Here is a 17480-nt window from a genome sequence, read left to right on the forward strand (position 1 = left end):
GAAGGAAGCACAGTACATCTCCTGAGATTTAATAGCAGCATCCTGCCCTTGCAATAGATCCTCCTGCGTACGTCTCAATGAGGCACCATCTGTCACAATATTGTTTCATCCACTCTTCACACTCCAACCCTGCTTTAAAACACAACACAGAGGAGGGAAACGACGGAAGAGTTGTCACATTGAATTTCAAATGAGGATGGATGGGTCAAAGTGAAACTAGACTGACAGGAGAAGTGTCAGGGCTCCTGCGCTGCTGACATGTACAGTATGAACTCTGATCAGCATTTAGATGTCCGTTTCCACTGGTGCACTTTTTGCCTTTGCCCTCTTCTACTTGCCCCGCGACAGTTGATGCGGAGATTTATAGTCTTGGACTTCACAGTAGACCCAAGCGCAACATCTAATTGGAGCGGCTTTAGAAACTTTGAAAAACATGACACGCACAGAAAGTTAACTGCACTTGCACTTGCAAAGCCTTAGAGGTGAAATCACACCTGTGCTAAGCAAATTTGAATCAAGCAGTCCTGCAAATTCCTGAGTTGTTTGTAACCATTTTTTTATAAATAATTCCCCCCCCCCCCTTGGCCTGCTGGCCAAGTCTCAAAACAATCATTCCTTCCCTGATTAATGGCTTGCTCTAAGCACTGATGCATGCCAACCAAGATGGAGGGCTTTATGATGAGAGAATTATATGAGGACCTGTGGTTGTTTGGGGGCTTTGAAGCAGAGAGGATAAATCAAGTGAGCAACAAAAGGTTACTGCAAGTATATTCTGATGCTATTACGTCATTTGGGATTTCCCTACAGAGATTGGCTCCAGGGTTTAGCTTAACAGAGGGAGTGATGACTTTCACGGACTGAAACGATTGTAGTGATTGATGGCATGTCTTGAAGACATTTTTGTTGTCTATGTTCTTCCTCTTTGTATGTGGACAGAGACAGACAAAGAGACACTGGACCAGTGTAAGAGACAGGTTTTTTTTCTATTAGAGCTACGCTCCACTGTGGTGTATGCAGGGCCCACGGGATGGGCTCTTCCTGTTGATAACAGCTTTGTTTAAAATCACTATTAATGAAAGGAGACAGTTTCTCAACCTCGACCTATTACCCTCACCATCCCGCTCTTTAAATGCTTCATTAAACCTGCAGAAGAAATTTCACAAGCAAGCTTCAAACACTTTGCACCTGCCTTTTAAAATCACAATAATTAATGTGAACTATTTGCCACTGGTGTCAACACCAATTTACAAAGACCTAACAAAGATTTTACCTGTTAACACAATGAGGTGGCATGACCACATACATTAGATTCACTTTTAAAGTCTCATGTTTGTGGTAGCATGTTTCTGTGATTACACATAATGTAACTGCTTACTTACACGTACTTCATTCATGTAAAAGTGTTAATTGGCAGGGGGAGAAATTTAGCTTTAGTTTCCTTTTATGTAAAATACAAAAAGGTGGATGTTGAACTATATGCAAAAAACACAGATAAACGAACTATATGGCAAGACAACGTTGCACCAGTCATTTCAATAAGTGCTTTGTTTTGTTAGGGGATAAACCTAGACCCTGGAAATACATTTAACCTGCTGTGCAAAGAATATCTAGAGCAAGATACTGCTTTGAGGGCTATAAAGGAATGACCTGACTTTGATTTGGTATGCAGCTTTAGCTTTGCTTTTATAGCTTACATTTCTTTCTCTCTCTTTTCTTGGTGTCATTTTTTTCTGCAGCGCGTCTTTTCTTCCTCTGGCTGTCTGACCGGCTGGCAATATCTCCGTCTCCCTCCCACTGTCTGTTGTGCCCCCTGTCTTGTATAGACAACAAAGACAAATAACTTACTGGCTAGCGTCAGCGACTCTTGCCCACCAGGCTGAAGTAAGGCAGATTTTGATCAAACAGCCAGTGTGCCAATCTCGCCTTTAATATTTGTTGATGGCTAAAAGAATTTGTTTGACTCGTTCAGAGAGAATATTTCAGATTCTCTCTGTATGGCTGGTAGGCTATTTGCTGCAACACACACAGAAATATGCAGTAACACATGCATGCAAACAGATACGCCTAAGTCCCTATTTACACTTGCTTGAAAATGTGTCTTGGGCAATGGATCACAAGTGGAAATCACTACATACATCAAGTGTAAATGACCACCAAAAGGCATTGTGATCTGACCACATATTTTTTTGTGGTGTAAACGCTAATGCGTCCTAATGCCTCCCCGACTAGGACGTAAGAGAACAAAAAAGTCACCAATGGTGGGACGTGGTGTTTTTTTGGTGACAGCACGCCAACGCGCTTTAACTTTCCCATTTTAGAATACGAGTTGGACGAAGTGTTGCGTTTGCCCTGTTGAAGGAGATGTGTTGAATTCTGTTGACAGCGATATCTCCGTTTGTACCGACATAACTGCTAACATGACTGGCGAGTGTGGACGTATTAACTGTACACAGGGCCCTTTGACCTTCTAGCAGAAGGAATGTAGGCAGTAACAAAATCTGAATACAAGTGCTCAGCTAGAGACGAATGATAGGTCTAAACAGTAGTGGTGGGGGAAAAAATCAATACAGCATAGTATCGCGATATTTTCCGTGGCAAGTATCGATCTTTTACTATATATGTGTTGGTCAGTTTGTCTGCTTGACAATCCCATTTTGCAGCAGTAAAATTGAAGTGAGATGAACAACAATCTTTTGAGCTAAAACAGATGTTGACAAAGTTTCCTTTTGGGGACATCATTTGAAATTGGGAAAAATTTCAAGTTGGTAATAAATTGCAATATATCGCAGAATATTGCAATATGTTTAAAATCGCAATAATGTTGTATCGTGACATAAGTATCGGGATGATATCGTATCGTGAGGCCTCTGGTGATTCCCACCCCTTCTAAACAGTGATGTGTCTCGGCTGTCCTATGTTCGGCACACTGAAACGCATACAAATGTGAACAGTGATACATGTTGCCCAGTAAAGATAAGGAGAAGAGGGAGAAAAAATGGGGAAAGAGATGGAGGTACATAAGGTTGAAGTGGGTGGAGGGCAGAACAAGACAGAAGCACTACAAGGAGGAAATGGAGGGGAAAAGGTGTTTTGTTAAGGGGTGAGAGGTGTCAGAGAGGCAAAAAAGGAGAAAAAAAACGAGGTGAAATGAGGAGAACTGGGTATTGATGGGGATAGCGGGTGGTGGAGCTATCTGTCAGTCTTGGCACATCGTTCCTCTCATTACAGTTTCACTCCCTGGCTTCAGCTTGCTCTTTGGTCCTCCCCCACGGCTAGCCCTAGAGCAGGGATCCATCTAGCCCAGCCCTCCTGTCAACACAAGCCCAGCTCAGCAGCTCTGGCCCAGGCATCTGTCAGCCCACACAGTCCCCTGTCAGCCCTAGCCTATTGGCCAGTCCATATTGGCACTGCACAGCGGGGCAAAAATAGAGTATAATATAGCACAGCATAGCATCCATCAACAAAGCTCATGGTAACACAGCACAGGACAGCAACCGAGGCATCCATCACAAGCAGACCCCGTGTAAACCAAGCCCCTGGTCTCTGAAGGGACTGATAAACAACAACGGCACTTTGTAAAACCCAGTAAAAAAAGGTGCATTTAACAAGGCTTTTTGTTAAAGCATCAGCAAATATTTGCTAGCATTTACAAGCTTTTTTATGTTAGCGGAGACTATGTAGTCTGTAGAGGATTATGGGCTGGGAGAGGATTCTGCAGAGTATTGCGAACATGGAGAAAAACCAACAAATATTCAAATTAATAAAGTCTCAATCGCTAAGTAACACAGTTGAGATACTGCATCATTGTGAGGGCTGCAGCCAGTTAATGGGATGGATTTTCATTACAAATCGTCCAACCGTAGCTTGCTATTCCAATCAAATCGAGTTCCCTGCAAGCGACTTGTTGGATATGCCTCAGATCAGGCCAGCCAGGGACAACCGAGCTCTTATTTCTCATTCTGGTCCAGCAGAGCCCCAGCACAGCCCGAGAACCTCGGCCCTGCCTAGACACACCTTGACAACTACTCTGCTAGAAGGAAGCGACAGCTACAGGCAGACAACTGCTCTGACAAATGATAGGAAGTTCTCTGCTTCCCAGGCAGTTGCTCATTAGTGAGAACAGGAACTAGCTAGTACTGAGCATGCTATGCAGAGCAACGAGGGTTGTCAGGACTCTCTGGAGGTTTGAGCAGTTCGAGGGAAGACAGACAAAGCATAAGGCAAGAGGTAGCAGAGGAACCTGATCTGAAGTGCAGATCAATGAATAGTTCCTTTGATTTCTATTTCATGATGTCCACTTCTACCCAAGAGTGTTGATGGAGAGATGAGAGGGTGGATGTAACTTACAGAGAGAAGCAAAGATAATCAGGAAGAGAAGCTGACAGGGTGAGAAAACAAGGATAGCAATAGGAAGAGAAGTGAAGGAGTGGTGAGGCAGAGGTGCGAAGAAATGAGATGGAAAGAGATAAGGCAAAGGAGCAACAGAATGTGTCTCTGATTGAAGTCTGAGTGTGGTGGCATGTACAGTACCATGTGTTGTGTATTTACTTATCTATTTCTTTGACCCATATGGAGCAGCATATGGTGACCGCTAACTGAAAGGAGGTAATACAATTAGGAACATTTGGATGATTAATAGTCCCAGTCACCTGTATTTAGCCAAGAGTTTGCATGATGCTTTGGAGGAGCCACACTCACAGTATAAGTGCAATTCACAACTAGGACAGCTTATCTCACTTGCACAGAGGTTTTAATTGAATGCATCAGGCTATACTACACTTCCTCTTTTATTTCACTATTTGTCCTCCTTCCTCCATGACCTGGAAACTGATGTTTGCCCAGGGATCTTGACAGCTGCCACAGGACAGTTGGAAATCATAGAAAGCTGTTTTGATATTATCTTTAAAGTAAACTGTAGGAGAGTTTTTTTTATTAACAAACTAAAAGATTGTGCTCTTGTAACAATAGCTTTTTGCTAATGTCATTCATTCATTAGCCCCGTTTGAGAATAGCGTTATATAAAACACATCAAAGTCGGTGTACAAGGTTTCTGTGCTTATGAATTTTTATCGGTTGACAGATTAAAACTATGCATACCAAAAATTTTAAAAAAATGTTTTGATGTGCGTAAATAAAAGTATGCAATCTGTTAATGACCAGCTGTGGAAAATGTCATTTGTACGTATAATCTTCTTCAACTTTATTGCCATATTTTTTAGAAAGTTTGGTTTATTTTTTCTATTTCCCTGTGCTGAATTCTATTACAATGGCCGCTCCTTTTAATTATCAATTTTCCACACAAATTAGATTTTTATCTCAAATCAACTTGAGGAGTTTAAAGTCTGTAAAATTAACATATTAATTGCATGATGAATCTCATTACAATTCGCTGAGTAACAATTTTGCAGTCTCTGGAATGTGTTAGGCTGCATTTGCCCTCCAAATACAGTAGCAGGAAGTAAGAGCTTGCCACACCAGTCTTTTGTTGGACAATAGCCTCTGTTCAGTCTGTAAATAGTAATAAAAAGTGTCAGCAAGTATGCTGGTGAATTAGTGTAGTTTTCCAAAATGAACTTATGACAGGGTGACCAGAATCACACACTTATAATGACAAATCTGTAGATTATAGGCTAAATTCATTGAACTATTAAATTACATACATTGCAAAGATTTATTGTTTATTAAACATATGTGTTGCACGTCTGTAGTTCAATCCTAAACTCTATGAAATGTCTGTGCAGTACAGTTGTCTTACACAGTGCATACAAGATTACACGTTTTTAAAAGAGACTAAAGGAAACTGAAGGACACTGGTGTCAGGATTCTGTTCACGTCTCCTCTTTCTGTCTTTCACTTTCCTGCTTTGGTTTTTTCACCTTCTGCCGTTTACTTCACGCTAGAAGACAAGTGGTAATAAGAGAAGAGAGGAAGCAAGCTCAGTGAAAACAAACAAAATGCAGACATTCAGTTAGCCAGGGCAGTGTTTTGCTTCACTGCAAACACTTAAAATCAGTTCAACCGTGTTTCACTCATTTAGGGCATTGCCACTTTGAATTATCACACTGTCATTGCATTACTACCTTTACAAACATAAAAAAGTAGAAAGCAACTTCTTTTTTTATAAATCTCATTTAAAAAAGGTATCCTACATTGATAATCACAAATAATCCGGCAATATTATTACATTGTGTGTATTAGATTGCTTTTACGATAAAGCAAATGTGCAAATACCAATTTAAAGGAAACATCTTTACACAAGAAAGTATATCAGCAATTCTATACCGTTGATTTTATATAATTGCATAAATGAACAGGTGTTGAACAAAGACAGGCATGCCCTGTCTCAGTAGCTGATGTGCTGTCGACCTCTCTTCTCCCACACTGCACGACAGTGTCACAGACTGTACTGTATATAGTATTTTCTGCATCTGGCTGAATCAGCATTACAATGGAGCTACAGCACAGAATTTCACAATTCTTTTCAGTGACATGTTTTGATGTTTTGTATGCATTTCCATTGAATTCTAAATTATGTTTTTTTGTATCTTCGAAAGCGCGAAGGTTTTGACTACAATATAAAGTAAAGGTCTCCGGTTTTGAACAAACTTGCATGAGTCAGGAACCAGGGGGCCGTCCTTCATGGACTTTTTGCAGAGGGTAAAGCTGAGAACTATCTATATATTACTGATTTAAATGATGTGAGTTAGGCTCCCTTTCAGAGCAGTACTCCAGATGTTGCCCTTGCACAGAATCTATGCTTTTAAAGTTTTTCAGTTTTGTTTATATTAGCTCTCCATCACTATAGAAAAAATGTGTCTTGATTATTTTCGGATGCTTTTGACTATAAAGTCTATCAAAAAGAGCACTGAAGATATTTGAAAAGAAATTGGATAAACCTGTTCACTTCAGAGTGAGAAAAGTAGAGGGTAGATGTCAAAGCAAGTCAATAAATACAGTGAGTTATCTGGGCTCCGCACAAAGGGAAGGAACATCAACAGGGATTCAAGCTGCGAGTACAAGCCTTCAACAAATCTGACATCCAGCTCCCACTGGGTAACAGGCTGGGGTGACTGCACCACCACTTTTGAGCATCACCTGGGGTCATCTGCCAAAGACAGCTTCACTCCACTGCCTCGCTAATCTAGTCTCTTGTAGCCCAACACATTCCAAAGCAGTGTGCACAACCAAGGCTCGGGGAGTCGCCCAAATTTGCATGTGAGGCGCATCCGCTGTCGGCATGCATTACGGCTGATATCCATTCTCATTGATTCTGACGTCTTCTCACATTTACATTTATTCATTAGGCAGACGCTTGGCTCCCGTTCCTCCCGTGCGAGATGTCTTAGCTCGAGCTTACTTGGCGTAATGTTCTGTCAGCGTGCAACAAGGAGTAAACAAGAGGATACCGGTGTCCTTTTTCTCATCCACAGGAATAGGCTCACTGTTAAAGGAGATGTATTTATCAGAGAGACGAAGAGGAGTGGATTCAAAAGAGAAGGAGAGACAAGGGTAAAGAGAGACAATGAGTGGAAGGAAGAGAGTGTGTGAGGGATGGCTTAAGGATGGGAAATACCACTCAACTTTAGCTTTCCTTTCAAGACCTCAGGAGAAGATCAGTGCTGAGTTGTCCGATTAGCTTAACTAACTCCGGATTACCCTTGCTGGTCAGCAGTATCAAACACAACACTGCTGAACTGTGTTTCAATATACCCACCTTGGCCCATTGTTTTGAAGAAATTATTCTACCTTTAAACCCTTACTAAAAACGCCTCTGAGTTTCATACAGCTCACCTACGCTGTTATTTATTTGTTTCCTATCTATAAAACTCCACATTTCCTTTCTCCTGATAAGATTACATATTATGAAATGAAAGACGGTAAATTACCTTTCTTTTCTTCTCATACTGTATCCCCTTATCTGAAAACCAGCCTTTTATTTCTATTTCCTTCTCTTCACCTCACTCGTTCTTGTTGTGCCTTCAGGTGTTATGTGGATGACAAAGTGTCCAAGGTGGCCTGGCTCAATCGATCCAACATCATCTTTGCTGGCCAGGACAAGTGGTCCCTGGACCCCAGAGTAGACCTGGTCACTAAAGGACAGCTGGAGTACAGCCTGCGCATACAAAAGGTAATACTGACCTAGAAACTACGAAACTGGACTGGACTGTTTATTAAAATGTGATTAATCATGGACTGGGATTGGATGACAGTTGCATTTAGAGATGGGAGAGAACAGATTTGTTTTTGGGTTTAAGGATTCGATTCAGAAAACATGAAGAATGAGCTTAATAAACTTTTTAAGACTTTTTAAGAGCCAGAGCTGTGTTGTTTAGATATTTATCCATTCATTTATCCATTTATTATGCAGAATACTGGACTTGTTCTGATTCCACTAACTTCCTGCATGATGTTTTACAGTGTATTTAAAAATTACAAATATGTATTTGGATAATTTCTTGGAGAAGTATAATAACCAAAATGTAAATGATAAAGCACTTGATCTGAAAAAAGGTAACAAAGTAACATGAAGAAAGACATACTGCTCTGCAAGTAACATTGTGATAAAATACATTCAAACTAATGAACAATAACTTAACAATATTCTATTTCATTGTGTGTAGGTGGATGTGTATGACGAGGGTTCGTACACCTGCTCCATACAGACTAAGCAGCAGCCCAAGACCTCACAGGTCTACTTGATTGTACAAGGTAAGTGGCACTGAGAAAAACACCAGCATCATATAACAAGTTACCTATCCATGCCAGCTGGAAAAATACAAACTTGGAAATTGGGTCAATAAAACACATTATATGCTAAACAGAAGCTCTAACACATTTTAACATATATTTCAAATGTCCCGAGAGTCAGAGGCATCGTTGTCCAACAGCACACAAGCAACTTACATCAGCGTCACCACGGCTCTATTATTGAATGTTAAAATATGTCCCTCTAAGGTGTCTGCAAGGAAAATATATGAATATGTATTGTCAGGTGGGGAAAAAGCTATATGTCACAAACATCCGCCTCCAGCAACCAAATTTCTTGTTACAGCTCAAATGAATCTTAAGTGCACTTGAAAAGCCTTGAGCAGTAGCTTTCTCTTTCAAAAAATAGGAAAGTATTTCTCATGAATGGAGACAGTAAAGTTGAGAGCGAGAGAGAGAAGGTGCTGCGGGATTTCATCCAAGGCCTGGAGGGTGGATCTTTTTTTTTTTTTTTTTTTTTTTTTGCCAGAATGCCTTTCAAAAGTTATCTTTTGGGTTTTAAGGTTGTAGATCTGTAAGATGGAGGGGAAAGCTATGCTATAACATTATTAAATTGTTGTACCTGAGAGGGTACACAGCACAGTCATGCTCAGTTTTGAGCTGTTTTTTCATCCTTCTGCATCTTGTGAAGTAAAAACTGCTGTCATCCCAGAACTATTTCTTAAAGAAGCACTACCACAAAAGTAAAGTATCATACCATAATTATGTGGACGACAAACACATTTACATAGAGGTATTACCATGCAGCTATGGTGTGCTGAACAAATCAGTGATTGAAACTGCGACAATTTCCTCAAGTTTTAAAATAAAGGCAAAGTTAAAACAGAAAACAGAAATAATTGTTTTTTTTGGTGCCAAACTAAAATTATTGAAACTAATTTTTTCTGTCCACTCCAATGGACGGAGAATCTGAGTGCAAGAAACCATCAATAGTAGAAATAAATTAAAAGATCTTTTTTCAACAAAAACAAACATTGTTTGTTTATTTTTCATGAATAGTTAATTCATATGAATGAAGAAAGTGATGCTTTAATACACATTGCATATTGTAAATATTTTGTATTATTCTAACAGAATTATTGATAATAATAAAACAAGGGGTCAGTCCAGGGGTCAGTCCTGAATTGAATATTCTGTGTACATTATCTAAAGAATGCATTATAAGCTAATTGTATCCTGAGATAGTCAAATCAGAACAGTCAGACTAGATTTAAACAGTATTTCCTTATTTAGTCCCCTATTGGAATGATCGGGGGATCTGAACGGGTTTAAAAAAAGTTTGGTTTTCTACTCTTTTAAGTATTTTTTTTTATTGTTCTTTTAATGTATCCTTTTAAAATCCTGTTTGTATTTGTGTCTTTTCATATTGCCTTGTGTGTCTTTTATATCCTCTTTTTTTATTGTGCCTTTTTATAGCTCATGTAATGCATGAGTAAAGGGTTACATTTGCCTTATCTTACTTGAGTGCTACCATGTACAATCATTTTGACATCTTTGGAATATGCTTATTCATATTCTTGCCGAGAGTTAGATCAGAAGATTGATACCACTCTCATGTCTGTACGGAAAATATCTATCTGAAACCAACCGCTTGTTTAGCTAAGCTTAGCTTAGTTTAGCACAACCACAACCTGACATTTTTACACTTTGGTTTTTATACCGTTTAAACAAACAAGGTATAACATGTAGAGATCTTTAGATTTGCTGGTAGGTGGATTTTGTTAACTCTGGACCGGGCCAGGCTGTTTCCAGTCTTCCAGTTTTTATGCTTAGCTAAGCAAAGCACAAGCATATTTTTCAGTGCACTATAACCTTTTTGTGTAAAACATGTATTACTGTAACTTTGTGGCTTAGAATATCCTTTAATCTGTTGCATGTCATTTCACTGTCCCTACTCTGTCCTGTCTATTAACTATACACTCTTAAAGAAGAGAAAAATTGCCAACAAATAATCTTGGCAGAAGCAACCTCAATAAAACCCATAAACATATTATTCTCCATATTACAGCAACCGCAGTCTTTTGACTGTTTATTTATTTATTTTGAAACTGTCAGAATACCTGGCTCTTTTAGTTCTTTAAACCTGTGTAACATTTCTGAATTGCTAGTAAGATCTCAGGAGTCGGGACATTGAAAGAATAAGAGCAGTAAAAACAATGAGCTGTGCATCAAGGCCAAACAAAAAAGAGTTCATTATCCATCAAATGCCATTGCCACATCTCTATAGTCTTGTTTCCCAGACATATTTCTTAACCTGTCAGAAACAGGCTGCCTGAAAGACACAATGTGCAATGCCTGAGTAAACCTGTTTGAGTCGTGACTCACTCGGATCTTTCACCCGTGTCTTTAACTCATGAGTCGCAAGTCTCTAGTATCATTAACTCGGATCAGTTGAGTCCTACTACAATTCAATCTAAAATGATAACAGCGCATCACACAAACCTCTTGCAACATTAGCTACTAGACCTAGCCATCTTAGCTGCCAAAAGATTTATAACTTACAATTTCGTAGGCAACCACAACTCCACAAGTCAACTCAAGTGACTGAGTGAGCAGAGACACTCCGAGACAGGTTATATGAACTTTCCGACCCGCAGACTCAGAGCCGGAAACATTGCAAGATCGCAGACCATGTGACTCATGAGTCTAATACTCATGAGTCATCATGACTCAGCCGGCTACGTTGTCATGAGTGGATCTGTAGAGCGAGTGAAGTCTCTCCTCAAGTCAGGGTGAAAAGCAAATCCACAACAAAAGCCATTCTTTCACTTCTGAAATAGCATACAATGTTCTGCACGTAGCCTAGGCCTACTGTGGGTTTGGTGTATAAATGTAGTATATTAAAATGCAATTAGGTCGAGCAGACACTCCGAAAAATTGCAAGCTCGGTAGACCATGGGAGCGCATGACTCATGCCTCCCCATGTCAATCTGTATGGAGCTAAATCGGGGCCAAATGTTTTGTTCATTCGAAAAAAATATATATAGTTGAAAAAATAAAGCTTGAAATTGAAAATTTAAGTTTTGGTCAAAACTTGGAAAAAAATAAAACCATGTATTTGAACTAAAAATAAGTGTACCAATTTTTCTTTCAGTTTGAATAAAATATAGATTCAATTCTGGAATTATTTTGAATAAATTATAAATTTTCATTTTTCACTTTTATATTTGTTTTCAGTTCCACATTTCATGTTTTCAGATTCAAAAGTTATTTTTTTTACGGCTTCAAATCTTTTTTTTTTTTACGCTTCAAATCTGTTTTTCACTTTCAGATATTTTTTTTTTTGTTTGAGACTTTTGGCCCTGATTTGGCGTGGGGGCGTGGCTTCAACTCAGAGGGGCGTGGCATTATGAGTGACAGCCTATCAAAGAAGGCAGAAGACTCCTCTGTCATGTTGACTTCAGGAAATGGTGTTACTGTGAGAACTATGACTGAATGCTTTCTATCCACTATATACATGTGATTTTTACTTAAACTGATGCCAGTGACAAAGTTCCATTTAAAAAAATGTTTTGGACAACAAATGGTACCAATTACATTATAAGAGCAATAAACTGTGCCAGATTGTGCAGTTCAGCAGGAACAATGACTTCTCCCACTTCCATGTATGACTTATAGCACCACAGTATTCACTGGCACCAGCCCACAGGTAGGACATGTGAAAGATATTAGCATTTTTGAATAGATACTTTGCGACGTTATCCCCTCAGTGGCATTTTTTTTGTGATTAACACATAAAAGGAAAATAGGTGGACAGCTGGACAAAGCTGGCAATCAAGCATCGCTAGCACTAAAGTTAGCATTAACTAACGTTAGCTTCACACTAGCTGGTGTTTTTACACTAATTTCAGTGTCCAGCTCAAGTTTTTTTTACTTTAACGTGTATTGATCTTTGTTAACCTCGGTTTGTCAGAATGACCATAACTTGACACTGGCTGCAGTGAAGAAGGTCTCCTTTTATAGAGTAGACAAATATGACTTTACATTAATGCTCTGGCCTGATAAATTACGTTTTACACTATAACGTTACATGTAACAGCATGACAGTTATGCCTTACAAAATATGCCAAGTGGGCAAACTTTGAAGGCTTCTACCACAGCCTAACTTAAGTATCAGAATACACTAACTTGTCTTTTTGTATTTGTATGTCTTACTGTCTGTTTTCTGGACCGTGTGTGTCCGTAATAAAAGCTTTGATTGATTGATTGATTAACAAAGCGGACCAGGACAAGTTATGTTGTTTAAACTAACCATGAAAAGGTAACACTAGCAATGTTAGTTATCTATAATGTTTTACATGTATAAGGCTGTACGGCTGCAGGCAGCCACTGTCGAGTTATGGTCATTCTGACAAACAGAGGTTAACAAAGACCACTACACGTTAAAGTCAAAAAACTTGAGCTGGACACTAAAATTGGTGTAAAAACACCAGCTAGTGTGAAGCTAACGTTAGTTAATGCTAACTTTTGTGCTAGCGATGCTTCATTTCCAGCTGTCCACCTATTTTCCCTTTGTGTTAATGACAAAAAAAATGCCACTGCGGGGATAATGTCCCAAAGTAACTATTCAAAAAGGCTAATATCTTTCACATGTCTTACCTGTGGGCTGCGCCAGCAGGTTGCCTTGGCGGAGCGGACGCTATGCTGACTGCCGAGTGAATACTGTGGTGCTACATTCAATGTCATACATGGAAGTGGGAGAAGTCATTGTTCCTGCCGAACTGCACAATCAGTTTATTGCTCTTATAGTGTAATTGGTACCATGTGTTGTCCAATACAATTTTTTAAATGGAACTTTGTCACTTGCATCAGTTTATTAAGTAAACATCACATGTATATAGTGGATAGAAAGCATTCAGTCATAGTTCTCACAGTAACACCATTTCCTGAAGTCAACATGACAGAGGAGTCTTCTGCCTTCGTTGTTAGGCTGTCACTCATAATACCACGCCCCTCTGAGTTGAAGCCACGCCCCCCACGCAAAATGAGGGCCAAAAGTCTGAAACCGAAAAAAAAATTATCTGAAAGTGAAAAACAGATCTGAAAACGAAAAAAAAAAAGATTTGAAACCGAAAAAAAAAAAAAGATTTGAAGGCGTAAAAAAATAAGTTTTGAATCTGAAAACATGAAATGTGGAACTGAAAACAAATATTAAAGTGAAAAATGAAAATTTATAATTTATTCAAAATAATTCCAGAATTTAATCTATATTTTATTCAAACTGAAAGAAAAATTGGTACACTTATTTTATGTTTGAATACATGGTTTTATTTTTTCCAAGTTTTGACCAAAACTTAAATTTTCAATTTCAAGCTTTTATTTTTTCAACTATATATATTTTTTTCAAATGAACAAAACATTTGGCCCCGATTTAGCTCCATAAATCTGTGTGCACTATTTTTTTGCCCAAAAAGGATACAGTGAATACTTTGGTCAACAGAACTTCAAACCATACTGGACATTTAGTGTTGTGTTTCTAACTAATAGAACTCCTACCTGATGTCATCACTGGTCTCATCTCTACTTGATGCCATCGCCAACCTCATGTTTGTCTCATTCACTCCTTGCCTGTGTTCTTCTCCACTAAGACATATTGTCAAACAAACATTAGGTACTAGATTTTCCATGAGTTTTTCCATATTAATAATATTAAGAAAATTAATCAGTTGGTATCAAGTGGCTCCCCCTATGCTTCCACCTAATGTTAGACCTACATGTTGCCGTTCCCTGTCTTTCCTGAGCCACCATCATCACACCTGAATGAAATGAACTCACTGTTAAATATAGCAGCCTAAATTCAATTTTTAAATCAGCCTAGTGATGGCATCATATAAGACAACTATTATGCAGTAAGGTTGTGCTGCTGTTGAAATTACATTCACATTTTGGATTTAAAAAGTAAAAATATGGAGAGCCACTTAGCAAAAACCTTTAAAGAGAGAGAGAGAGAGATGTGACCCTGTAATTACAGCTTCCATGTCACTCAACAGATGTAACTATAGCCTGTATATTTCTGACAGCTAATGGTAAAACAAAATCTATTAATGATTCCATGGTAAACCAGAGTTATTGCATTAGTTATGTTTTCTAGATTCTTGTCATTTATTGTACATGCTACCTTATATTTACCAGTTTTCAGCTCATCAACCTCGCTTTTGCATATTCTAAGCTAGCCGTGAACCCCCATTTGGCTGCTACATTCCCAGTGTTAGCAAACGCTAGCTAGTCTGTTAACATAAATATTTGCAAGCCTCCAAGCACAGATGTCACACTTTAAATATTACCTGTTGCCTTTCACCATCCACTTATTTAACTGCTGTTACATCCACTGACATGCTATCTCCTTTCCCTCTTTCTTTTTCTATTTTTAGCCACCAACAGCTTTTTTACTTTATCCATCTTTTTCCATAGACGACAACTCACTACTGTACCTCATAGACAGTATATAATGGACCAATAGACCCCGTTGCTCTGGACGGAGACCAGTGAAGGCTATTAGAAGCACTTTTCCGGTGATGGCCAGCTTTACTGCGCAGCCTCCAACTGAGAGAATGTGACGTGAGCAACGTGTCTGAAAGTTGGAAGTCTTCTGGTACCTGTGCCAAGAGAAATCTCAATCATTCCCAATCTTACAGATACGGAGAGTGTAGGTGGATGTAAGGAGATAACATGGGCACAGGCTAATTATTGCTAACTAACATGCTAGTTAACATTAGTAATTAAACCTAAACAGCTCATATAAGTCGAAACTGCCTGCGAGCTTCTCCTGTACTATACGGTAATTCCTCTACTATGCGACAGTAAGTCACTTGGTAGGAGGTGATGGCCAGTTAGCAACAAAATGGCGCCATAGATGGCTCGAGTTCTGAAGCGAAGCTTACCCCCTTGCTGTACCTGCTCGCTCAGCGCTCACAGTGCACCCCGCTCGCGATATTACCTATCCTACTATGGCCACGCCAAGACCTGCCCTTCAATAGCCCGGGGTCTTGGCGTGGCCATAGTAGGGAGCGCCCCCCCCCCCCCTCTTCTACAGTATGTCAAAATTCTATGATATAATCTTATGAGATAGTCTTCTACAATGTTATATAATAACATAGAGGAAATGCAGAAATGATTTAGAAATGCACAAAAGCAGCTACATAGGCAAGGCAAGGCAGCCTTATTTGTATAGCACATTTCAGCAACAGGGCAATTCAAAGTGCTTTACATAAAACATTAAAGAGCAGTTAGAAAACAATTAAAAAACAATAATAACATTAAAAGACAAGAATAAAATTGATAGTGCAGTCAAGAATAAAAGTTACAGTGCAGTATAAGAAATTAAAGTTAATAAAATAGATTATTTAAAGAAAAGCAACATCAAAAAGATAGGTCTTTAGATTAGATTTAAAAGAACTGAGAGTTGCAGCGGACCTACAGGTTTCTGGGAGTTTGTTTCAAATATGTGGAGCATAAAAACTGAACGCTGCTTCCCCCTGTTTAGTTCTGACTCTGGGGACAACAAGTAGACCTGTCCCAGACGACCTGAGAGGTCTAGGTGGGTCATAATGTAGTAGCAGATCAGAAATGTATTTTGGCCCTAAACCGTTTAGTGATTTATAAACCAGTAAAAGTATTTTGAAATCAATTCTTTGAGGCACTGGAAGCCAGTGTAGAGACTTCAGTACTGGAGTGATGTGATCCACTTTCTTGGTTTTAGTGAGGACTCGAGCAGCAGCGTTCTGAATCAGCTGCAGCTGTCTGATTGATTTTTTAGGGAGACCTGTAAAGACACCGTTACAGTAGTCAAGTCTACTGAAGATAAAAGCATGGACAAGTTTTTCCAGATCCTGCTGAGACATAAGCCCTTTAACCCTTGATATATTTTTTAAGGTGATAATAGGCTGATTTTTTAATTATGTTAATGTCGCTTTTAAAATTTAGGTCTGAGTCCATGACTACACCAAGATTTCTTGCTTTGTCTGTTGTTTTTAACATTGTCGTTTGAAGCTGAGCGCTGACTTTCAATCTTTCCTCTTTTGCTCCAAAAACAACCACCTCCGGTTTTTTCTTCATTTAATTTAAGAAAGTTCTGGCACATCCAATCATTAATATTTTCAATGCACATATTTAATTGTTGTATTGGGCTATAGTTCCCTGGCGATAAGGTTATGTAAATTTGTGTGTCATCCGCATAACTATGGTAACTTATTTTGTTGTTTTCCATAATCTGAGCCAGTGGAAGCATGTAGATGTTGAACAGAAGAGGCCCCAGAACTGAGCCTTGGGGAACTCCGCACGTCATATTTGTATGCTCAGATGTATAATTACCTATAGACACAAAGTAGTCCCTATTCTTTAAATAGGATTCAAACCACTTTAGTACTGAGCCAGAAAGACCAACCCAGTTTTCCAATCGGTCAAGCAATATGTCATGGTCTACCGTATCCAATGCAGCACTGAGATCAAGTAATACTAAGACTGTAATTTTGCCACTATCTGTGTTTAAGTGGATGTCATTAAAGACTTTAACAAGAGCCGTCTCAGTGCTGTGGTGTGGTCGAAAACCTGACTGGAAGGCATCAAAACTGTTGTTTAGCGATAAGAAAAGGTTGAGTTGTTGAAAAACCACTTTTTCTATAATTTTACTTAAAAATGGAAGGTTTGATATTGGCCTATAGTTGCTCATTAGTGTCGTGTCTAGATTGTTCTTTTTTAGGAGTGGCTTGATGACT

At 39.0% G+C, this 17480-nt stretch overlaps 1 protein-coding gene across 1 annotated transcript in view; it reads left to right on the forward strand.

The window, feature by feature from the left end:
- lsamp (limbic system associated membrane protein) overlaps positions 1 to 17480 on the forward strand; it is a 208495-nt gene that overhangs the window by 122499 nt on the left and 68516 nt on the right. The window contains exons 2-3 of the mRNA XM_028574484.1: positions 7984 to 8128; positions 8622 to 8709. Coding sequence (XP_028430285.1) covers positions 7984 to 8128; positions 8622 to 8709 — 233 coding nt within the window. The remainder of the gene's footprint in view (positions 1 to 7983; positions 8129 to 8621; positions 8710 to 17480) is intronic.

This window comes from Perca flavescens, chromosome 3 (assembly GCF_004354835.1).
Source record: "Perca flavescens isolate YP-PL-M2 chromosome 3, PFLA_1.0, whole genome shotgun sequence".
NCBI classification, from domain to species: Eukaryota; Metazoa; Chordata; class Actinopteri; order Perciformes; family Percidae; genus Perca; species Perca flavescens.